Here is a 27,316-nt window from a genome sequence, read left to right on the forward strand (position 1 = left end):
TCCACCCTGTTAAGACCCCTCAGGAGCCTATATGTTCCTTACTCTTCTAAACTCCAGTGGATACAAGCCTAGCCTGTCCAACCTTTCCTCATAAGACAACCCACCCATTCCAGGTAGTAGTGTAGTAAACCTTCTCTGAAATGCATGCATCCAATGCAGCTTTCCCTAAATAAGGAGACCATCACTGTACACAGTACTCCAAATGTGGTTTCAGCAATGTTCTGCATAACTGAAGCATAACCTCCTCCCTAATTTTGTATTCAATTCCCCTTGCAATAAATGATATCATTCTATTAGCTCTCCTAATTATTTGCTATACCTGCATACTAGCCTTTTGCAATTCATGTTACTGCTGAAATGGAATCGTTTTTACACCAATTGGCAGTATCGAGGACTCCTAACTCAGCTGTACAGTTGACTGGGCTGACAGTAAAGCTCAGTCTTCCCTGCCCCTCAATCCTCCAACCTGGGAGTGCACCTTCTCTTCACTACACCAACTCGGGTACATTGGTACTCATCTGAAAGTACCAATGTAAACATGTGATGGTTTAATGAGTTTCAATGGAACACTACCAGGGTTCCAAGGGTTAGTTTAGGAGAAGAGATTGCATTCCCTAGAGCATAGTAAGTCAAGGGGTGATTTGGCTGATGGAGAGGTTAGGGGGTTTGAAACTCAGGTTGGGTTTGAATAGGATGCGAGACTGCAAACAATCTGATTCAGCTGAAGACAAGGCCTGGGAGGGAAGGAAGCGTGGAAAAGGTAAGAAATTTGTGACAGGTTCGAAGATGATAAATTCAATCTTTCCAATGTTTAAATGAAGAACATTAAAGCTCAACCACGTATGAATATTGGATAAATAGTCTGACAACATAAAGGTGGCAGAGAGGTCAAACTGTGTGTTGCCAGAATGCATGTGGAAGCAAACCTTTTGTTTGTAGATGATGTTGCCAAGGCCGGTATATACATGAGGATGGGTCAAGGTTAAATCCTTGGAGGACAGTAGAGGTAATAGTTCAGCGGTCTTGACAAGTAGCCATTTCTGGAGATGTTTTGGAGAGGAAAGTGTGAGGAACTCCCACCAAGCTGGACAATGGATCAGGGGCATTGGAAGAGAACAATGACATTGACTACATCAAAGCCGTGCAGAGTATTAGGAGGGAAAATGCACCATCATCACATCAGAATGAAATGTTGTTCATGACTTTGGGTTCCTTTAACACTCTTTCTCCTTTATGTCCTGTAGTCATAAGGTATTTTTTTTTATCACTTACCCCATCAACAGGATTTTGTACCCAGGTCTTCAACATCTGTGTCGATAGACTTCCATGTGACATTGTATTTCTGACTCATAAACAGACTTTTCTCTGTCACATATACATGCAGTACTCTGGATGAGATTTGTAAAATTCATGAAATGTAAGCTGTGATTTTGACTATTTAATCAGGATATACAGACCACTGAGGCTAAAGCAGCAGTGTCATTGTCATTGAGATTGTTATTGCATTATGGCGTGTAGTTTATCTGCAGTTATTATGCTTACTTCTGCATGGTCGGTCATTGAATTTTGCTATTGACAGTCAAGAAAATCTCTGTATTGACAGCAGTAAATGATTTATTTTTTCAATTGTATTTGTTATAGTCTTATTCCACAGAAAGCATATCACGTACATTGTGTGAAGCACTGCTGCTATAGTTTATGTGGCTTATTGAAGCATTTCAGCATTTTATGATAACAAAAGTTATGGGCGCCATTGTTCAATCCTTTTGGTTTCAATATCATTGTCAATTTATCAAGCCATTTGAAGTAATTTGTTATTGGTTATATTTTAGCAGTCATTTCTTTCCATAGAATGCCAGGGACTTTATTGACTTAGATGTAACAAGCTAAAATGCACATTTTTGATATTATGCCCGACATACACTTCCTCCCATGATTGCACCTGGTCCCTGGTTTGATCAGTTGTCCCCCTCAGTGTTAGTCAAAATTGACATCTTACTCTGTAAATTCATCAGTTGGTGCTACAGAAACTTCATCATGTTGTCTGAGGTTCCACTGGCCACCTGCTGCTTCCCACCCATTACAGTTGGTCAGTTAGTCATGCAGATAAGATAATGGAGTTAAAATTGCCTGCATTTCTTGCTGCTGATGTCTGGGCTGGGACAGGTGAGCGGTTTGATGCCTAAAACTCATTCCATTCATATTAGGGCTACAGTAACAAAAATGTTGGCTTCTGATTTTGGAGGTGAGTGTCGGCGGTGGGGGTGGTGGTAGTGGTGGTTAGTAAGGGACATGCAGCAATCCAGGATCCAGAAGAGGGGTGGGTTGGGATATACCATTGGAGAGGGAAAGTCAGATAATATGGAATGAAACTGTGGAGGCAATCAAAAACTTGGATGGGAACCTTGCAAACTCAATGCTGGGAAATAAAGAGTCAATGGACTTTAAAGAGGATAAGGTGGTCATATAGGAGATGGCATGATCTAAGATTTGACCCTCAGAGTCTTGGATTGAAATTTATTAAAGGTGGATGAGGGGTTGTCAGCAAATAAAGCAAGCTATCCTTGAGATATGGGAAGTGTAGCTTAGAAAAGAATCAACATCCCCTGACACCAGCTCTAAATGGTCCCTTTGATGTTTACAAATTACATATAATACTTATACAAAAGTTTGGATGTCATAATTCAACTTAATAGTAAACCAAATAATGATTTGTACAGGTTAAAATTGATAACAGAATCAATGTGCTGACGTTCCATTTAGAAGTAGTGGAATCAGTACTTGATGTTCTCCTCCCCTTTCTAACCTTTGAAAGATCTTAACCGGTAATAAAAGCTTTGGTGTTCCTGCAGACCTACTTCAACAGGAAAGTGGTCGCTCACTTTCAGGGCCTGTGAAGTTAGAAAAATAGGAGACTGTCAGCTTTGATTTAACTATAATGGAGAAATACATACAGTGCTTAAACCCAAGTAACATTCCAGAGTTGTGTTCTATTCTCCATCACCAGCCCAATAAGCTTGCTTAAAAACTGTGATGTGGGGTGGCACAGTGGTTTAGCATGTTGGAGCATCAGTGAATAATAAAGTAGAGTAGCCTGACATGGATTTTGCCCATAATCCCCCTCTGAATGGTTTTCATATCTGGACCATACTGTTGTATGGAGGTGCTCAGTGGAAGCTAGGCACTTACTCACAGGAAGGAGAAAGAGCAAATCTTTGTGAAAATCTTCATTTTCCACTGGAGTACAGTTCCACAGTTGGCAGTAATTCTCTAGTACCTCATGTGAGACTTGACATTGAGTGTCAGTCAGCTGTATGGCTATGAAAGACATCTCAGCCAAGACCAATCCTGTCCTCATCCGGTGTCCTTACATGTGCAGCTCCAATGGTTATCACAGTGATTGATTTTTCCCAAACCCAAAACAACAGCCACTGTGGTCAGGTGTGGTCCATGGCTACTCTGATTCAGATCTATTAATCACAAATTCAATGTGTTCTTTCTGGTTTGTGGATCAGAGAATTATATTTCCTTATAATAGAGTAAGTATAATTTAAAACATTTGAGAAAAAGTAACATCTACCATGACTGATTTAGCTGATCCTGCAAGGAGCAAATCGGAAATGCCAATTATTCACACATTCAATATGAAATTGCTTAGTTAGAAAATTAATCCACAATTCTCTTAGTTTTTAAAAATAATCACAAATTCCTATTACTGTATAGGCTAAATCTATTATTATGACATATTTGTGGTTTAAACCACAATTTTGTGTTTATTTTTTCCTCTTTGTACAATTCCCAAAATCTTAAACATTAGTAGAAAATGTTCCATTTCCATTGACTTACTGGGATGACTCCCTTATTGAAGCCATCTCACCCAGTTACACATTGAACATGTTGCTTGCCCTAATTGTTGTAGTGTTATGGTTCTCTTTGCCAGGTCCCAGCATGATCCTTTGCACATCTCACTCTCCACCTCCTCCTCCTCCTTCAAAGTGTCTCCAACACCAAAAACAGATTTGCTCATTTGCTGTGTGTGGAAACCTGCTGTACTTAAATTGGCTCCTACATTTATCTACAAAACAACAACCCCTGAACTTTACAAGTAATTCATTGGTTGTAAAATAGTTTTGGGATATCCTGAGGACTTGATAAGGGATCATACTTCTTCATTTCTCAGTCACCATCCTCCCACATTTCCTTGAAAGTCCAGCTTCTCGTTTCCCTTCTTCACTCAGTCATTCCCACCAATCCATGGAATCTTATTTCCAACCATTCCATATCACCAGGACTCTCCTGGTCAAAAAATCACTAATTAAAACTCTTTGTGACCACAGTAGGCTATGCTCTCTGTTCATGAGCTCATCTTCTTCTTTGCTTGTAAGTTTGAAACATTTGACCATCCCATTCTTTACTGTCATCATGCTGTCGTGCCATGGTTAGACTTCTGTCCCCACCCAAAGTAGCATGTTGCCTCCCACACTGGTTGCTGCTCCCATCCCTGCATTGTCATTTCAGGTATGTCTCAAGTCTTCATACTTGTCCCTCTGCTATTCCTTGCAAACATGTTACTTCTAGGTGGCATCATTCATAAACATTAGGTCAGCTTTTATATTTATCTTGAAGGCACCCAAATACAATTATTTGTCACCACTGGCTCTACAAATACTTCCTGTAGTCCTACTGCTTAACCAACACCAAGAACTGGATGATGTGGAATTCTCCTGAGCTCAAAACTAGAAATCCAGCTTGTTCAGTTTCTGCTAAAAATTAATGCACTTTAACCCCTGACTCTATCCTTTTCCCTGGCTGCCCACCAAGGCTGTGCTCAATAGTACATAATGCTGCTGTCCTGCTTATCCGAGTTAAGCTTCAAGCTCCATATCTTAACACAGCCAAAACTACCTACTTTCAGCTCTGCAACGAAGTCCACCTTCTGCTCCATGTCAGTCCTACTGTCAATGAAATTTGATTCATGCCTTTGTCACCTCATCCAATTGCAACTCATTCAAAACCCCACAACCCACATATTATATTGTACTAACTCCCACTATCACACTAATACTGAACTTCATTGGCTCCCCATCCTGTAACTTATTGAGTTTAAAATCCATGTCTACAAGTTCCTGCCTCAGCCTCCCCATCTCTACCATTCATTCACCACTATGTTCCAGCATTCTCCTTCCACTCTGGCCTCCTTTGCATCCTCCACTCCGACTCCACTTTTGCATCAGTCTTTGGTTATCTTGGAGCCAAGCTCTGGAATTCTTCCTCTAAACTCTTCCGCCTTGCTACCTCTGTCCCTTACTTCAAAGCCTATTTTGGTTTTGCTTCCAGTCACTAACCTCTCCCTTCTTTCATCACTACTCAATGTTTTTTTTAAACCTCTTAGGAATTTTGGGGTATTTTACTGTGCTGGCGCTATTATAAAATTTCAAACTGTTATTGCTATTACTGTTGCAAGTTGACATCTTGCTGCATGTTGGAATATTTCACAAGTAAATCCTCAGGTCAACTTGAAAATGTCACCTTCAGCCAGATGGTGTATGCTATTTTCAAATGTTGACAGTTATCCTGTGTTTTCCTGAAAATGCATAGAATTACCATCGAATTACCTGTTCTTCAGTCATGCCATAAGCTTCTTTGAAGTCAAATATATTGACTGAATTTGGAATGACTGCCTTTACTAATTTTTCTCCATGAAGCACAATCCTGTTTAAAAAAAAATGAAAAGAAATGTGGTTGTAAAAATTTTAATGTACATTGCTGGATACACTTTACCAGTGTACTCACACCTGTAACTAGAGAATTGCCACTTCATGGCTGTTGAAAAACAGGAACAGACTGGGCATTTATAAAAGACATTCTGCACCTCAAAATCAGTCCAAATATGTATATAAAACACCAAACTGCCGATCGAACATTGATGAATGTGAAAGAAGTCTGATCAAACATGTGTTACGCAAAACAAACTTCAGTGATATTCTTTTTACTTAGTGGAAGGAGAATGAGCTGTTATTCTTCAGTATTGCATTTTTTTTCTCAGTATGGTAAAGTGAGGCACCCTGTCCCTTTAAGAGAATGCAAGTGTACTGATCATGTGACAGCACTGACGAATCACTGCTCAGTGTGGGCAACTGGGAACTGTAAGTCTCGTTCTGGAGGTTTCTGAGTGAGCATGTATGATCTGGTGCTCTGCCCTATGTCTCAATAAACCATCACTGTTTATTCTTAAATCAGTCTCTTCCTATTATTGATTGCAAACAGCAATTGATGAGAACATAGGAAGGCATGTGGGGTTAGAGTCCGGTTGGCCAATGAACTCATTTACCCAAGACTTAAAACTCTGTAATAGGATTATTTTCTTTAATGTATGAATGCCTAATTCTCATTAAAAGGATTCTGATTCTGCAAAAAGATGGTTTCTCCCCATTGTTGCTGATGTCTACCACAGGTCAGAGTTCCCTCCTTCCTACTTTTTACATCATAACGGGACTGGTACTGCTGTATTTCAAAGCTCCCATTAAGTGGTCTTCGCGTTACAGGAAGGGTGTGACCACACCAGGGAGGGCACAGAAGAGATTTGAGGATATTGCCAGGGATGGAGAATTTAAGCTATGAGGAAAGAGTGGATAGGCTGGAGTGGTTTCCCTTGTAATAGAAGAGGCTGAGGGATGGTGTAACTGATGTGTCTAAAATCATGAAGTGCCTAGTTGGAGTATATAAGAAGGTGCCTATTTGCCTTGGCAGAGGTGTCAATAACTTGGAATCATAGATTTAAAGTAATTGGTAAAAGGACTAGAGGGAAGTTGAAGATACATTTTCACCCAAAGTGTGGTGAAGTTCACTGTCTGAAAGGATGGTAGAGGCAGAAAACCTCATCACATTTAAAAAGCACTTGGATATGCACTTTTTAAATTCATTCATGGGATGTGGGTATTGCAGGCTGGGCCAGCACTTATTACTCATCCCTAATTTCCCTTGAGAAGATGGTAGTGAGCTGCCTTATTGAACCACTGCAGCCCATGTGGTGTGGGTACACCTGCAGGGAGTTCCAGGATTTTGGCCCAGCGACAGTGAAGGAACAGCGATATAGTTCCAAGTCAGGAGGGTGTGTGGCTTGGATGGGAACTTCTAAGTGGTGGTGTTCCCATGTCTTTGCTGCCCTTGTCCTTCTAGATGGTAGTGGTCCTGGGTTTGGAAGGTGCTTTCTAAGGACCCTTGGTGAGTTCCTGTAGATGGTACACACTGCTGCCACTGTGCATTGGTGGTGGAGGGAGTAAATGTTTGTGGAAGGGGTGCCAATCAAATGGGTTACTTTATCCTGGATTGTGTCAAGCTTCTTGAGTGTTGTTGGAGCTGCATTCATCCAGGCAAATGAGGAACATAACACCACACTCCTGACTTGTGCCTTGTAGATGGTGGACAGGCTTTGGGGAGTCAGGAGGTAAGTTACTCACTGCAGCATTCCCAGCCTCTGACCTGGTCTTGTAGCTATTTATATGACTAATCCATTTCAATTTCTGGTCATTGGGGGATCCCCCAGGATGTTGATAGTATTGACATCAGTTGAAGTGGTAAAACCTATGAGACTACGGACCAAAAGCTGCAAAGTGGGTTTAGGCTGGATAGATATTTTTCAGCCTGCACAGACATGATGGACTGAATGGCTTCCTTCAGTGCTATCAATTTCTATGATTCTGTGTAACTGGATGTCTATTTTGTTGCTTTTCCAAATGCAGAATGCCAGATTAGGTGTTGTTTTAGTTAACTATATGTACTTGCCATTTGCCTTGTTGAGGTAGCTTTGTTCCTATTTTTAGGAGAGTGAGGGATAAGGTTATTGTTAAGATTTGTTCCTAAATAGTATGTTAAATTGTTCCCATTGTTCTTATTAAAAATAAAGGGGAAGAAGAAAATTATAAATCCCTATTCATTTCAGAGTTTTACATTCCATTACTGTGTTTTTGTACTGTAAAATATGCGTCCCTCGCTCCAGTGAGCTTGCAAGCCAGCCTCCACTTGAAACATTCTCATACAAGGTAAGAACAACATTTCTGCTCACTCCATTCCAAGTTCATATACCTTCTCACCTGTCATATGCACAATGTGTGCTCTCTTTTACTGTTGTGTCATTATTATCTCCAATTAGCCAAACAAAATTGGTATCATTTCGCAATCTGATATTTGGCCATTGCTTCTTGCGAATGTACTCGCAATCTGCATTGAAGTCTCCCATAAGTATGAAGTACTGTTGAAGGCAAAAGGAAATGGTATTACAAAAAGAAAATCATCTCTATATGAATACAAAGGATACAGTCATGTTCCACAATCTTCCCTAGTCACATGCATGTCTTAGTAATGTCTCAATATTGGAAATTTTGAGGGCAATCTATGTTCCATATTGAAGTAAATTGTTGCTATTCTGTATGAGTGCTTGTGTTGGAAAAATGCCCTGATCATTTTTAAACATCAGTTGGTGCTAGCCTACTGCCTAGAATTTGCAAATTATCTGTGGCAATAGTAATGAAAAGATTAACTAGCTTTGAACAATAGTGTTCCAGGAAAGGCACTGAATCTTTTGAGCACATTTTTTTTTCTCTTCTTCCCACTCTGTCTGCTTACAGAGCATTCATCTTGGTGAGATGATCTTGGTTACAGCTGCCCAACTGTCATAATTGGGAGGGTAGAATATTACAACTTGCAAGTGTCAGGGATATCATTGCATCTTTACTCCACGAGCATCCAATCTGATGAGCCTACATGTACACTGTTGCTCTGCCTCCTTAACAGGAAATGTACCTGAATGATGCAGAATGCCCCAAATAAGAAGTTAGAATTCACAGACCAGTTGACCAATTCACCCTTTTAAGGAGGCCTAGGTTCAGATATTTCATTATTCTTTAACACAATTTTAATTTCCATTTGGAGATTATGGTGTAAGAACAATAACTACTAGTTACAGCTAATGCACCCACAAGATGGAACCGATTGGCTTTTACTAATAAGTAACTTTTGACATTTGTGAATAATGACTTAGGGTCCAACACAAGTCTAGATTGATAGTTATTAAGATTTTTCTACTTAAAATGAAAATGGTCTCATGAAATAGGCATTTTAGTTAAAAAAAAACCTATATTTTTTGAGCATCTATTTCCTCTTTTTGGTTAGTATTGGAAAGTACCACAAGCTGAGAAATATATGTGGGTTGGAGGCAGTTGAATAAAGTGGAAACTGTAGCGGAAAACAAGGTCGGAGCTGAAGCTGTTATTTGACAAATGGGAACATTAACACCAGGGCATTAGGCATGCAGGGGCATTCTTGTGGTTGAGGACAGAAGTAGAGAGATTCCTGGAACTGTGACCTGGAGAGTTGATGCTTCAGAGGTTGCACCAGGTGTGTAGTATTTCTGGGAGTGGATGCTGGTGAGATTGATAGGGCCAGTTTCTGTGATAACATATAGAATGATTTGCACTGCTATTGTTTACTACAGATACTACAAACCTGTGCATTATTTTTCCAGTTAAAGTGGCCTTAAATGGTGTACAATAGTTGTTTTGGTTTTAATGCTGACGAATAGTTTTCAAAAATATTTGTGGAAAATTCAATGGCCCTCTGTCTTGTTAGTTGTGTTACTTGTAGCTGTTTGCTGATTGTTGATTTCCAGTTTTTCTATTTTTGAACTTCCTTTAGAATTGTTAGTTTCTTATTTCCATTTGTTCCTCATTTAGATTTCAAATGATGTATATTTGTGATTTTGTGCTGTTTTACAAATACGACATTGGAACAAAGGAAATAGGAGCAGGAGTTGGCCCTTCGGCCCTTCAAGTCTGCTCAGCCATTCAACTAGATCTTGGCTGATCCTCTACCTCAATGCCATTTTCCCGCACTATCCCTGTATCCCTCGATGTCTCTAATATCTAGAAAACTATCGATCTCTGTCTTGAATATGCTCAATGACTAAGCCTTTACAGCCCTCTGGGATTGAGAATTCCAAAGATTCACCACCCTCTGAGTGAAGAAATTCCTCCTCATTGTAGTCCTAAATGGTCTACCCCTTATTCTGAGACCACGTCCCCTGGTTCTAGACACTCCCCTAGCCAGGGGAAACATTCTTTCTACGCTGTAGAATTTGTATGTTTCAATAAGGTCACCTCTCATTCTTCCAAACTCTGGAGAATACAGGCCCAGCCTCCTCAATCACTCCTCATAGGACAATGCCGCCATCCCAGCGATCAATCTGGTGAACCTTTGTTGCACTCCCTCTATGACAAGTATATCCTCCCTGAGGTAAGGAGACTAAAACTGTACACAATACTTCAGCTGTGGTCTCACCCAGGCTCCAAATGATTGCAGCAAGACATCTTTGCTCTTGTACTCAAATCCTCTTGCAACAAAGGCCAACATATCATTTCCCTTCCTAATTGTTTGCTGCACCTGCATGATTGCTTTCAGTGATTCATGAACAAGGACATCCAGGCTCCTTTGGACATCGCCACTTCCCAATCTCTCCCCATTTAAGATTCATTTCTGTTTTCCCTACCAAAGTGGATAACTTCACATTTTTCCCCGTTATATTCCACCTGCCATGTTCTTGCCCATTCGCTTAGTCTGTTTAAATCTCCTTGGAGCCTCTTTGCAATCTCCTCACAATTCACATTCCCAAGTAGTTTTGTGTCATCAATAAACGTTGATGACAATATTATACTTGGTCCCCACATCCAAATCATTGATATAGATTGTGAATAACTGAGGCCCAAGCACTGATCCTTGTGGTACCCCACTAGTCACAACCTGTCAACCTGAAAATGACCTGTTTATTCATACTCTCTCTTTTTTATCTGTTAACTAATTTTTAGTCCTTGCCAGGATATTACCTCCATTCCATGTGCACTAATTTTGTTTACAAAACTCATGTGTGGGACCTTATCAGTGTGCGACCTTATTGAAAGCCTTCTGAAAATCTAAATACACCACATCCACTGTTTCCCCTATCTATTCTGCTAGTTACATCTTCAAAAAACTCCAATAGGTTTATCAGCCATGATTTCCCTTTCATAAATCCATGTTTTTTTTCTGTGCAATCCTACCATTATTTTCTAAGTGTCCAGTTAACACAGGCTTTATTGTAGATTCTAGCATTTTCCCTACTACTGATGTCAGGCTAACAGATCTGTAGTTCCCTGTTTTCTCTCTCCCTCCTTTCTTAAATAGTGGAGTTATATTTGCTACCTTCTAATCTGCAGGAACCATTCCAAAGTTTATAGGGTTTTGGAAGATAGTCACCAATGCAGCCATTATCTCTACAGCCACCTTTTTCAATGCACTGGGATGTAAGTCCAGACCAACTTTCAATTCCATTAATTTCTCTAGTATTACTTTTTTACTAATACTAATTTCTTTCAGTTCCTCATTCTCCCTAGTCCCTTGGTTCACTAGTATTTTTGGGAGATTTTTTGTATTTTCCTCCATGAAGACAAAGTATTTGTTTAGTTTCTATGCCATTTCCTTATTCCCCATTATAAATTCTTCTGTCTCTGCCTGTCATGGGCCCACATTTGTCTTTGCTAATCTTTTCCTTTTTACATACCTATAGAAGCTTTTACAGCCTGTATTTATGTTTCTCACTGGTTTATTTTCATATTCTATTTTCCCTTTATCAGTTTCTCAGTCCTCCTTGCTGAATTCTAAAATGTTCCCAATTCTCAAGTTTACAACTTTTTTGACAACTTTATACTGCTCTTTTGTTGATCTAATACAATCTTTAATTTATTAGCCATGGTTGAATCACTTTTGTTGCTGGGTTCTTGTGCTTCAAAGGAATGTAAATTTGTTGTAAACCATGCATTAATTCTTTATTGGCTAGCCATCACCTGTCTACCATCATATCTTTTAATGTAGTTTCCAAATTTACCACAGCAACTTGCCCCACATATCTTTATAGTTTCTTTGTTTAGATTTAAGACCCTAATTTCGGATTGAACTATACCACTTTCAAATTTGATTTAAAATTCTGTCATATTATGATCACTCTTCCCAATAGGCTCTTGTACAATGAGATTATTAATTAGTAGTTTCTCATGGCACAATACTAGATCTAAAATGGCCCATTCTCTCTAACTGGTTCCCCAACATACTGTTCTAGAAAACCATCTCATATACATTCCAGGAATTCATCCACATTAACAGCATTAGTGCTAATTCGATTTACCTAGTCTATATGTAGATTGAAATCCCTCATGATTACTGTATTACTCTTGTTACATACACCTCTAATTTCCTGATTTATACCATGCCTGACATTACCACTGGTGATTGGTGGTCTATAAACAACTCCCACCAATGTTTGTTGCCCCTTGCTGTTTCTTAGCTCCACCCAAACTGATTTTACATTTTGATCTTCTGATCTAAGACCCTCTCTCACTAATGTACTAATCTCATCCTTTGTTAACAATGCTACCCCACCTCCTTTTCCTTTTTGCCTATCCTTCCTATAGATTGAATACTATTGACTATTCAGTTCTCAGCCTTGGTCACCCTGCAGCCACGTTTCAGTGAAGGCATTAAGATTATAGCCATTTACTCCTATTTGTGCTGTCAATTCATCTACTTTGTTGTGAATGCTGTGTGCAATCAGATAGAGTGCCTTTAATTTTGCCTTTTTAACATTTTGCCGTATTTTGACCTATTTGACGCTGGCCTTTGTTTCCGTTGACTTCGAATTTTATTCACTACTTTTCTTCCTACCATTATCAACTTTATTTCTCACCTATCTGATTTCCCTCTCAGGTTCCCATCCCCCTGCCAAGCAAGTTTAAACCCTCCCCAACAGCACCAGCAAATCTCCCTGCGAGAATATTGGTCCTGTTCTTTTTAAGGTATAACACGTCTTCCTTGTACAGTTCCCACCTGCCCCAGAACCAGTCCCAATGCTTCAGAAATCTAAAGCTTTCTCTCCTGCACCATCTCTGGCCACACGTTAATTTGCTCTGTCCTCCTACTTCTGTACTCACTAGCACAAGGCATTGGGAATAATCCTGAGATTAATGTCTTTGAGGTCCCGCTTGTCAGTCTCCTTCCTAGCTCTCTGAAATCTGCTTTCAGGACTTCATCCCTTTCTCTTCCTATGTCGTTGGTACTGATGTGGACCACGACCTCTAGCTGTTTGTGGCTGTTTGATCCTTCTGAAATATAACACACACTTTGTGTTGTGTGGTAAAGTAAATCATTTTCGAATGTGACTATGAGACAGACATGTGCTTCAGGCAAGCCCTTTTATGCATCTATTTTATTTGTCCCTTCATCTGTCCATCCCTCCGTCTGTCCGTCTGTCCCTCTGTCTGTCTATATTCCTCTTCGTCCATTTTGTTACAGCAACTTTTGATACAGTTTTTTATCCACAGTTCATTAATTTTGGCATTTGTCAACTGCTATTCATGTACTTCTGTGAAATAAGTTTTTGAAGTCTGATCCTGCCTCTATTGTCATCTATTAATGTATATATGCTTTTGTACATTTTAAATTCAGCAACTGATCATCATCAAAATACTATATATGAGTCGGATTGAATTGTACCCAAAAACATATATATAATTTGAGGCATTAAGGAATAAATGGAGTGCTTTATTGAAATTAAAATAGATTAAATGACATATGAGGTGAGCAATATTTTATGGAATTTTATGCACAATATTTACATACAATTTTAACTTGGTATTTTACGTATTTTAAATTAAGCAAGAAAATAATCGCCTCTAACAACCAATATATACAAATCCTGCATTGAGGGGGAAAAAAAAGGCATTTAAATTTCAAAACGTGGGACTTGAATCTGGGCTGGAAAAATAGAAAGAATGAGATGACAGTGAGGTTTGGTTGGCTTTACCTTGTCCAGTTATGATTTTACCAGCCCTATGCAGAGGCATCTTGAGAAAATTATCATTTATTCTTCTGTTGCTTTGACTGTTTTTATACAGGCATATTTCAAATGTATAGGTTCATTCAAAGTACTGGTTCAAATTAAAGATTCTTGTAACCCACAAGGCAGCATGCTATATTCTACTATGACCTGAAAAAGCACACTAATTATGGAAAGGAAAAAATGAGGAAGGAAATAACAAAAATAAATTAATCTAGTGTAATTAATGTTGACTTTGATTTCATAATGGAACCCTCTTGTTTGCAATAAGGGTGTGCTCTCTGGAGTTTAGAGGAATGAGAAGCGATGTCATTAAAATGTATAAAATTCATAGTAGGCTTCACAGGGTAGATCTTGAGAGGCGGCTTTCACTGACTGGAGAGCTTTGAACAAGGGGCTACAGTTTCAGCAAAGGGACGAAGCATTTATGACAGTGATGAGGAGAAACTTCCTCACTCAGAGGGTGGTTAATCTTTGAAATTCTCTACCCAGAGGGCTGTGGGCACTCAGTCAATGAATATATTCAAGACTCAGATCTATAGGGCAGAATTTTTCCGTCGGTGAGCTGGGGGCGGAGCCCGCTCACTGACCCGAAAATGATGTGGGATAATGTCGGGGGGAATCCCCAACGTCATCCCACCCCATTTAAATATTCAGGAAGGCGGGCGGACAGTGTGATCAGCTGTCCACCCACCGACCTGTCAATGGCCAATTGAGGCCATTGACAGGATAATTAAGGCAATTAAAGGCCCTGCCTGTCCAACCTTAAGGTTGGCGAGCAGGCCAGGAGACCCAACGGGCTTCTGAAAAAACATGAAACCTCATCCATAATAAATTTTCTGTGATATTTATTAACATATTTATTAACATGTCCCATCTCGTGTGACATTGTCACATAAGGGGGACATGTTAATAAATTTTTTATTTTTCTATTTTTAAACTTTCAAACACTGTCAGTGATCTCCCTGAGGCAGCACTTAGTCTCAGGGAGATGTGCGCATGCGCAAAAGAGCGCACTTTGACAGATGGGGAATCCCCCCACACCCTGCACAGGAAGCGCATAGCGCTTCCCGTCGGGCGGCATGCCCACTTAAAATGGCGGTGGGGCCCGTTTCAGTGGCGGTGATCAGCTGCTCGCCCGCCGCCAACTGGTGGGGCTCGCCCGCCCATCAAGGGCAAAATTCTGCCCATAGACTTTTGGACACCTAAGAGAGTCAAGGAATATGGTGATAGTGTGAGAAGGTGTGTTGATGTAGAAGTTTAGCCACAATCTTATTGAATAATGGAGCAGGTTCAAGGAACCAGAGGCCTGCTCATTCTCTTTGTGCTAATGTTCTTATGAATATTATGGTCAAAGTGCAATAATCATTGTTACTAATTCACTTTAGAAAAAGTCTACAAATACCTTTGCTGGCCAGAGTCTTTTCATCTCCACATAAACATCGTATAATGCGTTCAATTCACTGACTGATGAAGCTGGTGTTGTGTGTTGAGGGATAATGACAAAATCTTTTACAGCTTGAGGAGTGTCAAAAGAATTGAATTATTGCAAGGATTCATTGTATGTGTTAAATACATTTTTTAGATTTCTGCAATTCTGCCTCATTGAAATAAAAAGGAATGATATAACTCATTAATGTTGAATCATAGAAGCACAGAAGGAGGCCATTTGACCTGCCATGTCCATGCCAACTCTTTGCAACAGCAGCTCAGCTAATCCCACTCTCCTGCCCTTTACCTACAATACTGCAATCTTTTCTCTTCAGGTGCTTATCCAATTCTCTTTTGGAATGTGGCAAAGCTTCAGAAGGACAATGAAAATTGTTACGAATTAGAAGTTTTATAAATTGACTGTTTTGGACTGTCTCTTTAATACAAGGTAAAATGGTGGAATGAAGAGGTTCATGTGATCTGCTTCAAATTCTGCCTGACAACAAGGATGGGTGGATTGGTTATCATGGGGACAGAGGGCCCCAGGTTGAGACTTGGTGCAAGTAAAGGGTGAAATATACATACCTGAAACAATTAGCTGGGCTAACTGTAGACAGGTTTTCTGTCTGTGTTTCTTTTTGGATGGGAAGAGAGAGAGAGAGAGAGAGAGAGAGAGTGGTCTCTGAGAGACAAAAGACTTTTCTAGTTTGGGGCTGTGGGAAGAACTTGTTCTTGTCCAGAAACCAGTCACTTCTGCTAGAAATTGGTTGAGGATAGAATTCAATTTGACTATGATGTCTCATCCCCTCTTCCCCTCATTGGCTGCCTTTACCTCATGGTCAAGGGAAGAAATCATTGGAGCAGGCCTTACTGCTGGCAGTTTTCTTCATAAACTGAAAGAAGTGTTTTTTGATGGCCGCCCAATGTACAACCTGGCAAAACAAAGAGAAGCAAACTCATTGGAAGCGGGGGTTGATTTTGAACTGGTTCCTGTGAAAATTGTTATTCTGTGGAGCGCGGTATAATTGTGGTGTAGGATTTTTGGTCATGTTAAAAGTTAAAAGGGGGGATATCTTTTCTGTAGTTTACTGTAATAGTTGCTGATTAAGTATTGTTTTGTTGATGTTCCTTTTAGTTTGTCTGTTAGAACTTGAAATCTTGTTCCAATAAGTCAGTTGTTGGGAATTCAAATCTCTTTTTAAAAGTCATCAGTCTCTATGGGGACAAGACTAAAACCAAGGGTAAATTTTTAGCTCGGCGGGCATGTGCCCAACCCACTCGAGTGTAAAATGATGCACGTTGACATCGGGCAAGCGTCGTTTGGTGGGGCGCACCGAAGCTGGCAGCGCGCCTGCCGACAATTAAAAAGCCTGTTAAAGCTATTAAAGTATCAAATAAATTGAAATTTTCGCTGTCCACCCAACCTTATGGTTGGCGGGCAGGCGAAAAGGCCAAGCGGCCTTTTCACTTTTTAGTGATGAGGTTTCCTAAAGCAAATGAAAATAAACATTTTAAAACTTAATTAATAACACATCCCTGCTTATGTGACAGAGTCACATGAGGGAGTATATTCAATTACAACTTTATTTTCTTTTTTTTTTAAACACCCTTCATCTCCTTGAGGCAGCTCTGTGCCTCAGGGAGATTATGAAGTGCGCACTTGCACGCATGTGTGAAGTTTGTGAACACCAGGCTGGCACTACCTCCCCACCCACACCCCTCCCACAGCCCACGCTGAGCACTGCTGCTTGTGTTTCACGCAGGGCCTTAATTGGCCCGCCACTGTGAAATTGCCTTCCGACCCTGATCGCGGGCAGCAGTCGGTACCCCACCCGCTCCCGCCGAGCCCACCTGACATGGGTGAAATTCTTCCCCAAGTGTGTGAAATCCAGGTTTAATTAAGTAACCAAAGTGTCAAACACACCATGGGCAGAATTTTGCCGTTGACAAGCAGAGGGCAGGGCCTGCTCACCAACTCGTAAAATGACGTGGGATGACGTCGGGCAGAACCCCCGACATAATCCCGCCCCATTTAAATTTTCAGTAAGGTAAGCCCGCAGCAAAATCAGCTGCAGGCCCGCCGACCTGTCAATGGCCAATTGAGGCCATTGCCAGGATCAATTATACAACTAAAGGACCTGCCCATCCAACCTTAAGGTTGGCTGGTCGGCCAGGAGCCCCGGCGGGAAATAGAAAAAACATGAAACATCATCCAGCGGCGGGATGAGGTTTCATGCAGGGTTTAAAAAAGTTTAATAAACTTATTATGTAAATTATGAACATGTCCCATCTCATGTGACATTGTCACATGAGGGGGACATGTTAAGGAATTTTTTTTCTCTATCTTTAATATTTTTAAATGTGTAAGCGATCTCCCTGAGGCAGCACTTAGCCTCAGGGACATGTGCGCTCTTTCATGAGCATGCACGAAAGAGCGCCCTCTTGTTTTTGGGGAATCCCCCCACCCGCACAGGAAGTGCGTACCCGCCGGATGTCACACTGGGCGGGCGTTAATTGGTCCACCCACATAAAATGGCGGTGCGGCCCGCTTCTCCGGTGGGGATCGGCTCCCTGTCTGCTGGAGATTGGGTCGGGCCCGCCCACCCAACAGGCAAAAAATTCTGCCCCATGTGTTGAACCTATGACTGGTTGGCCTCATCTTTCCCTTCTATCCAGCTTTTCACAGTTATGGGTTTTTGTGTAATTTATTCTGATTCATCTAATTAATCCATTTAATTAACACAACTGACGTAATTGAGCATAAACCAATACAAACAATATTACTTCTGTTTAAGTAATAAATAAAAAAGTTAATATTTTAGAATTTAGCATGTCAGATAAAAACACATGGTGCTAATATCGTACTTCATAATTAACAATAAAATTCTAACAGTTATCAAACCAAACTACAAGCAACCAGTGAATCAATGGCCAACTCACTGTGTGGTGTGGCCTGACCCATCCAGACCCAGAAGGCCTCAGCTTTATGTTCCAGGTCTGTACTGAGTCAGCTGATGTTGGGCAGAATGACACTTGTATCCGATAATAGAACTCAGCTTTTCTAGTTTGGGGATGTGGGGAAGAACGTGTTCTTGTCCAGAAACCAGTCACTTCTGCTGGAAATTGGTTGAGGATAGAATTCAATTTGATTATGATGTCCCATCTTCTCTTCCCCTCATTGGCTGCTTTTGCCTCAGTTCTGCAAAATTGTCAGATTTGAAGTTTTCTCCAAATCTGAATTGGGTGAATTTAGATATCTTCAAATCAGAGCAGTTTTGGACGTGAGATCAGAATTCCTGCCTATCTGGACAGCTACTAAATGGTCCTGAAGAAACACTGCAGGGAAGTACCACAGTGCAGGAAACCATGTTATTTATTCTCGTACAATCAAGAACAAAATTACTTTGGGTGCCAGTGGAGAAATCACCCTGATCTTCCCAGGGGGATTTCTTATCATTTTACTTCTATAAGAACATAACTATTTTGTATGTGAAAGAAAAAGAGTAACTTACTGGTATAACGAGATGAAAACCATACCACAAATGGTTCCCTTGCAAAAACATCTGTCTGCAGATCAGGATATTGATAACTTCTTTTCACCGATAATAGTTTATGTCTAAAATAGACATAGAAACATGTACAATAAGTACAAAACCCTATAATCTAAACACAAGATAAGATAAACTTTTTTAAGGATTGACCTTTGGATAACAAACTGAGTAGATTGCCTTATCATTTGGCAGGTTTCCTCCTTCTCCTTCAGGTACCATGCACTATGATTATACCTGACAAACTACTGCAGTGGTTTGCCATTGCCTTTTGCAGTATGGCTGACCAGGAAACTCTCCTGTTCTTACTGTCTGCCATATTGGAAGGATTTACGGATGATTCACGCTTGGATTCACGCTTGGCCATGTCATGAAAACACCTTCCATTTACAGGTTTACTTTGCAAAAAAAAAAAAAATCCCCTGAACTGCAGAAAGCTGATGTTTGTCATGTATATATATTTTTTTAAAGTTTCTTCATTAAAAATATTGAAATCTTGGTGTTTTCTCAAAACTGTGGCTTTACCTAGTGAATATTTGATGTAGTAATTAAAAGTACTTATTTACAGCACTTCACATTAATGGCAATGTTAGAGTTATCTGTACTATAAAGTTGTCTGTTACTTAATTTGGTCTCTCAATCCTCCATGCATTAAGTTTCAAACCTCAGCAGTGTCCTTGTTAAACAGAGGAAAGAGAGAATCATTGGAAGAGAAACTAGATTAGTAGCATATTACCCTGGGGTACATGTACATTTTTAGGTACTTGTTTCAGAATGGTGTTCATGGAAGTTTAGGTGCAATTCATTCAAGGAAAGGACATAAGATAAGAAGTGGGAGAAAGTATCTTAATAACCAAGAGTCTTGGAAGATTAAATGCATATTAGGTTGGTGAACTGTCCTTTCATCTTTCGACCTACGTAAAATAAATTTGAAAATTTCAGCAAAGCCATTATTCATCATAAGTTGATAAGAAATTCTCAATTATCTTCAGGAACTTACTCAAAGAGGCTATTGTATGGATGGATAAGAAATACTGAATCAAATAGCTGTAGGAAGTGATGCCAATTAGTACAACACAGAAGCAGCTTTATACTGCATTTAAGCCATTTTATACTTCACCTAAACATGCTTAATACTGGGCGATTCTTCAAGTTGGTGAGTGATCAAGATCACCAAAAGATATGAATTTTAAAAAGATGCAGGAAAAGGGGGAAACTACTCAGATGTATTTTCAGTTTAACCCTTCACTTTTTACTGTTCTATGAATATTTCTTTCTGGCTCTTTTAGTCATCTTCCCATGTCACTCAAATCTCTCTGGCTGAGAGGGCAGCTCCTCTTTCAATGTGCTACTGCTCCCTAATTACCCTGAAAGGAGAGCACAGAAGTCATCAATGATGTGCTGGCTCTGATTTTATTCTTACCCGATGTAGAAATGTTTTACTCTGATCACTCTCTCGGGAGTTTGGTATGTGAAATTCAGAACAAAACTCTGCATCCATTGCTTCTCTGCACAACCTGTGTTACCATTTGTAAATTCAAATTATAGACATTTTAAAACTTTATAAAAAAGTTCTTAACTTTGTTCAGACAATATTCTAAACAAAGAAATGTCTAAGTTTATTTTCTGTGGTTATCACTGCAACCAGTTCCATTCTCTTCCTCCAGGTACCATGCCTTAAGAGGGCATTGGTGACCATGAAATTCCATTGGATTGGTCCATGGTTATGCTTGGCAAAGTACTGCAGGGTTTGCTGTTGCCTTCTGCAGTATGGAAAATCTCCCACTCTCACCGCCTGCCAATATACCTGATGACAGGATTTACAGACTGATATTCAGCCTGTTTGGCCACATTATGAATGCACCTTCTGTGGCCATCAAGTCCTGAAGTGAGACTTGAACCCAGAGCTTCTGGCCCAGAGGTAGGGATACTACCACTGCACCACAGGACCTCCATTCCATTTCTAGCGATTTAAAAAAAATTGAAAACAATTAGGAATGTGAAAAGAAGATTTGCTAGTTGAGGTTATTATTAGCATTTCTTGTGATTGAGTAGATCTGTAACATTTTCTTAAGTGAAAAAGGATAATTGCAATGAACTTAAATTGCTCAAATGTTCCAACAGGCAGAATATTTATTTACAGAAGTTTTCAGCGAACTAACTTTGCACTTGAGATTGTCTGGCACTTGCACTCAGTAGAAATGATCAGAAAATAAATCAAATTTGGAAACTTGCTTTAAATGGACAGATGAAATGTTTTAAAAGTCAGGCTAAATACTGGAGTTGTGGACTGTGTACTGGAATTGTTTGGTGTGCACATCTTTAGATTCCAGGTATAATTGATATCCCTTTAAATATAGAAATGAGGTGGAAAAATACCTGTAAATGAAAGCATATTGTTCTTTGTAGGCCAGTCGTCCCAAACGTTCGCTGATAATAGATTTGTATTCATTTCTGTTGCCTTGACTTGAGGTAAAATATTAAAATAGTTATTATTCAGGCTCAGTATATATTAAATGACTTTATTACAACAGGAAGTAAATCCCCAATCTGAATATTAAATTATGCTCAGGGTGTATACCTTCTATTTTCTGATGGTGCTTGTTTTCTATTGTCTGCTCTAAATGGATCGTTCCACATATTATTTCCCAGAATAAATTTCAAACATGCTCTTGACATTCCAACCATGATTCCATTTAAAGGGATATGAAGGAAGCATTGCATTAATATAAGAAATTCTGGAATGATAACGGCCATTCAATCCATCAAGCCTGTTCCATCTAAAACCCGGGGATGATTATTCTATCTTGTACTTCAAACCTACCACTGCTTGTTGTTTCCCTAGTTGAAGGAACATAAGTCTAGAAGTTGCTACAATGGACAAGCATTAAAAGTAAAATGACAGTCCACACTCACGGTGCACACCTGCACTGTTTAGAGAGACAAAAACATCATCATGATCTTACTTGTTCAGTCTTTTCATTAGTATAGGAAAGGCTTGGTTTCTTGAGTCCTTAATTTCCATCATCAGCATTAGATCACAACGAGAGATTATCTGTAGAAAAAGACAGAAATGCTGAATGGATTATGCATAAATATCTGCAAAAGGAGTTGATGCTACACTCCTGTCTTGGAGATTTATTGACACAACTTTGTTGTTGTTCCTTGGGAAAAGTTTCAGATGTTGCAAAACAATGAGAGAATTGGCTTGAAGTTTTCAGTGTGACACTTGTTGATGGTGTGCCAGAGGACACTCTGACAAAAATGCAGAATGGTAATCTGTGCAGAAATGGTTACCAATGATTATTAGCATCCTGATTGGCATCCTGCTTGTGACAACTTGGCACTATGGCCAGCACATCCTGAGTGCCTATTAGGCATAGGCTCTGCACAGAAACTTAGCTAACAGGGTCAAGGGCATCAGTGGCAGCAGAAGTAAATAGACTCTATTAAGAGTTTAATGAAAAACAGAACAAAGTTTTGGGAAGTGAATCATTTTCTCTGATGGGCAATGTCATTGCAAGCATTGTTTACCAATTTCCTCTACCTTCAAATAGATTATATTCAGATTTAGATCTCTATTTCAAGCAAGAATGAACTTGAATGACAGTATGACAGTTTATAAATGCAAATTTTCCCCATATATATATATATATATATATATCTATACATAAAATATATATAAAACATATATATAAAACATATATAAACACACACATATATATAAAACACACACACATATATATATTATATATATATATATATTTATATACAATACACACACATATACATATATATATAATCTATAACATGTCCTTGGGACATTCCAAAGTACTTTACACCCAATTAAGTATTTTTTGAAGCATAGTCACAGCTGTAGGGAAACAATTTGTGCCAAAGACAGCAACAAGACATGGGACCAGATAACCTGTTTAGTAAAGTTGGTTGAGGGAGAAATATTGCCCAGTTCCATCTAAATATTGCCTGTTCCATCTAAAACCCAGGGATGATTATTCTATCTTGTACTTCAAACCTACCACCGCTTGTTGTTTCCCTAGTTGAAGGAACATAAGTCTAGAAGTTGCTACAATGGACAAGCATTAAAAGTAAAACTAGTTCACTGCAAACAACTCTCTGTTCTCCTTTGAATAGTGCTGACGGATTTTTGTTCCACCCGTGAGGGCAGGTTGGGCCTCGGTTTAATGCCTCATAACTTCTTGTAGCCATAATACCTCATTTGACATTGAATTGGCCCACTCAAATTTACACTTCCTTCAGTCTTTGCACTGGTAATTCAACAATTTTTCAATCTAATTGTTTAAGGAGCTAGACATTCTCATGGCCTGATCATTCACGTCCTGGCTGCCTGGTTCCCCTTGCTGCAATGTGATCAGTTTGCAATTTCAATAACTTGCCACATAAACATTTTAAAAACCTAAACCTGCAAGGGCAATTCTCAGATCAATTAAACTCAGTCCCACAGCAAATTATGGTCCATTACCTTTTTTCAGTCTATCAATTCTGTATCTGTAATCTTTAGAATTTCAGCTCTGCAATTTATAAACCAAGGGCAGCTTGAGCATATGTAAGTTCAAGCAATTGTAAAACAAAAACAGAATTACCTGGAAAAACTCAGCAGGTCTGGCAGCATCGGCGGAGAAGAGAAGAGTTGACGTTTCGAGTCCTCACCACCCTTTAACAGAACTGAGTGAATCTTAGGAAAGGGGTGAAATATAAGTTGGTTTAAGGTAGTGGTGGTGGTGGGGGGGAGAAGTGGGGGGGGGTGGGGGGGGGGGGGGCTGTTGGTGGTGCCCCACTTCTCTCCCACCCACCCACACCGCACCCCCCCCCCCCCAACAACCTTAAACCAGCTTATATTTCACCCCTTTCCTAAGATTCACTCAGTTCTGTTGAAGGGTCATGAGGACTTGAAATGTCAACTCTTTTCTTCTCCACCGATGCTGCCAGACCTGCTGAGTTTTTCCAGGTAATTCTGTTTTTGTTTTGGATTTCTAGCATCCGCAGCTTTTTGTTTTTATCATTCTGTTTTTATCAAGCAGTTGTTAAACCTGAATCTATAAATTTCTAACAAAATCAGTCAGTGTGCCACTTAATCATTATTATTTTGGAGATTATTCTTAAATACTGCTGCTTTGATAATCCCTTTTGGATTTCCTAAACTTCCTGTTGAAGCCATCCTCAGAAATTCCATTCATGGGGTGCCCCATGAGAAACATTTCACAAACTGTATAAAACACAAAGCGTACAAACAAAATGTACTACTGTTCCCCACATCTTGGATTTCATAAGACATTTTCTTCAAGTGTAAATATGAAATGGTGACTTCAGTTTTACCACAAATGTTATCAAATTTTCTGCTTACATAACTAGGCTTGCAATTATGCCAGCTTTGGAAGGAAAATTGTTGCACTTTGAACAGAAGCTTTAATCCTTCCCATTTATTATTAGCCACAGAGTTCAGATGTTGCAATTACTCTCAGGGTTGCAAAGCTGGGAAAGAAAAAAAAGTCATCTAGGAGTCCTGGTTGCTAGCCAGTGACTGGAAGGTACAAATATGTAGGTGGCAGGTGAGTACAGGATTGATTTTGCCTGTGATGCTCTTAGCAATGAAACAGCTTTCTGAAATTCACTGTCTAGGATGGCCACTAAAGCAAGTTACTGGACAAATGTTTGAACCAAAGAAACCGCACCAGAACACAAGCAGCATCTTCAGGGGAGCAGGAAAGAAAATTCAGAGAAAATAATAATAACAATTATCCTTGTCAGTACAAGTTGAAAATCAATCTGAAATTTCACATATTTTTATCTGTTAAGCAGTGTCGAGGCTTTAGCAGTCTCTAAACATTTGGTATGAATTTTAGTTATGAACATAGGGATTTTTTCCATCACACTAATTCCAGTTTGAGATTTTATCATTATTTTTGTCAAACCGATGTATAGAAATAACTCATGCTTTTCATCCTATATAAATTTAGAGGCTTCCCATACAGAAATAATTGGAGAGGATCATAAGTGATTCACAATTCAGCCTGTGCACTGGAATCATATCATTTTTTAAAAATGCTTACAATTTAGTAAATTAAAATTAATAGAGGAATTATGTATATATCAGAAGGACACAGGACTAACTTAATCTGACCCAATCAAGATCAGTAAACTGTTACAAATTGAAACAGTTTTAAATAATATTGAGACTCACAAATTCAAGATAAAAAATCTCTTTAGTCAAATATCTCAAACTCACCTTCACAAGCACATCCAGGATTCCTTCCTTGGCTATTTTTGATTTTCCAAATGTCCTCACATTAAAGGAACAGATTTTAAGAGACTGAATCCCATGAAAACTGGCAAGAAAGAGAACAGCATGGAGAAACAACATATTTACCATCTTCAACTATTAGGGAGAGACACCAACTAATGTCAGAATGCAATGTATTGGTGTGATGAGAACTCCCTTAGTACAGTTTGTCTTTAATTGCACTAATAGTACTACCCTGTTCCTTCCTCCCTTTGTTTTATTAGCCAATGGGTGGAGCTGACCGACAGCAAGTAGTTACAAATTTGGAAAGGAGAAGTGCATATGTACTGACATCTCAGACCTCAACTAAGTCACATTTTAAGGCAGTGGATTCATAATATCTTATAAAACTGGGAAGAAACAAGCTATATCTTGTTATGAAATGATTGCATGGCTATAAATTGTACCTATAATCCAACAAGTATTTTGCTGAAAACAGTTTAATGCTAATAAAACAGGGTGTGACGGGCTTCTAATGATGCAAAACATGTGCCCACATGCTCTGATATGAAGGAACATATCTTCAATCCATTCAGTATTAGAGCTGGTGCTACTTCTGATGTAGTAAAGAGCATCATACATAGTTAGACCATAAAATGTAGGAGCAGAAGTAGGCCATTCAGCCTATCGAGTCTGCTCCACTATTCAATGAGATCATGGCTGATCTGATAATCCTCAATTCCACTTTCCTGCCTTTTCCCCATTATCCTTGATTCCCTTACTGATTAAAAATCTGTCTATCTCAGCCTTGAATATACTTAATGACCCAGCCTCTACATCCTTCTGTGGTAAAGAATTCCACAAATTAACTACCCTCTAAGAGAAGAAATTCCTCCTCATCTCTGTCTTAAATAGGTGACCCCTTACTCTGAGATTATGTCCTCTGGTCCTAGACTCTCCCACAATGGGAAACAACCTCTCAGCATCTACCCTGTCAAGCCCCCTAAGAATCTTACATGTTTCAATAAAGTCGCCTCTCACTCCTCAAAACTCCAATAAATACAAGCCCAACCTACTCAACCTCTCCTCATTAGAAAATCTCTCCATACCCAGGATCAACCTAGCGAACATTCTCTGGACTGCCTCCAATGCCAGTATATCTTTCCTTAGATAAGGGGACCAAAACTGGTCACAGTATTCTAGGTGTGGTCTAACTAATGCTTTGTATAGTTTTAGCAAGATTTCCCTATTTTTATACTGCATTCCTTTTGAAATAAAGGCCAACATTCCATTTGCCTTACCTATTACCTGCTGAACTTGCATGTTAGCTTTTTGTGATTCATACATGAGGCCCCCAAATCCCTCTGTGCTGCAACTTTCTGCAGTCTTTCTCCATTTAAGTAATATTCAGCTCCTCTATCCTTCTTGCCAAAGTGCATAACCTCACATTTTCCCACATTATATTCCATCTGCCAAGTTTTTACCACTCACTTAACCTGTAGATTCTTTGTATCATCCTCACCGCTTGCCTTCCGACGTATTTTTGTATCAGCCGCAAACTTGGCGATAGTACATTCACTTCCCTGATCCAAGTCATTAATGTATATTGTAAATAATTGTGGCCCAGCACAGATTCCTGTGGCACTCCACTAGTTATAGGTTGCCATCCTGAAAATGCCCCCCTTATCATAACTCTGTCTTCCATTAGTTAGCCGATCCTCTAACCATGTTAATACACTACCCCCAACACCATAGCTGCTGTACCTTGTCAAATGGCTTTTGGAAATCCAAATATATTACATCTACTGGTTCCTCTTTATCTATCCTGCTTGCTACCTCCTCAAAGAATTCTAATAAATTTGTCAGGCATGATTTCCCATTCATGAAGCTGGCTCTGGTTGATTATATTATGCGTTTCTAAATGCTCTGCTATTACATCTTTTATAATAGACTCTATCATTTTCCCAATAACAGATGTAAAGCTAACTGCCCTATAGTTACCTGGTTTTTGTCTCCCTCCCTTTTTGAATAAGGGCCTTGTATTGGCAGTTTTCCAATCCTCTGGAATATTACTACAGTGCATCCATTATTTCTGTAGCTACTTCCTTTAATATCCTAGGATGCAACCTATTGGATCCAGGTAACCTATCTGCCTTTAGA

The 27,316-nt window shown here is 39.5% G+C and overlaps 1 protein-coding gene across 1 annotated transcript; it reads right to left on the reverse strand.

Moving 5' to 3' along the window:
• Nucleotides 1-1,596: 1,596 nt before the first annotated feature.
• On the reverse strand, nucleotides 1,597-25,407 carry LOC121279652 (deoxyribonuclease gamma-like). Its single transcript, XM_041190861.1, has 8 exons — nucleotides 25,163-25,407; nucleotides 21,864-21,952; nucleotides 21,277-21,363; nucleotides 18,862-18,965; nucleotides 15,324-15,436; nucleotides 8,094-8,251; nucleotides 5,616-5,712; nucleotides 1,597-2,891 (listed from the first exon to the last, which is right to left on the reverse strand). The coding sequence occupies exons 1-8, from the start codon at nucleotides 25,304-25,306 to the stop codon at nucleotides 2,802-2,804; spliced, it is 882 nt and encodes a 293-aa protein (XP_041046795.1). The 5' UTR covers nucleotides 25,307-25,407; the 3' UTR covers nucleotides 1,597-2,801.
• Nucleotides 25,408-27,316: the final 1,909 nt, after the last annotated feature.

Source organism: Carcharodon carcharias, chromosome 7 (genome assembly GCF_017639515.1).
Source record: "Carcharodon carcharias isolate sCarCar2 chromosome 7, sCarCar2.pri, whole genome shotgun sequence".
NCBI classification, from domain to species: Eukaryota; Metazoa; Chordata; class Chondrichthyes; order Lamniformes; family Lamnidae; genus Carcharodon; species Carcharodon carcharias.

Excerpts from the sequence above, each read along its gene's own strand:
- LOC121279652 (XM_041190861.1), bottom strand. The coding sequence starts at position 25,306 with ATGGTAAATATGTTGTTTCTCCATGCTGTTCTCTTTCTTGCCAGTTTT. Across the intron at positions 8,252-15,323 it reads AAAGACTCTGGCCAGCAAAG|TACTTCATACTTATGGGAGA; the intron begins GTATTTGTAGAC and ends TGCCTTCAACAG. Across the intron at positions 5,713-8,093 it reads ACACATTGTGCATATGACAG|GATTGTGCTTCATGGAGAAA; the intron begins GTGAGAAGGTAT and ends TTTTTTAAACAG.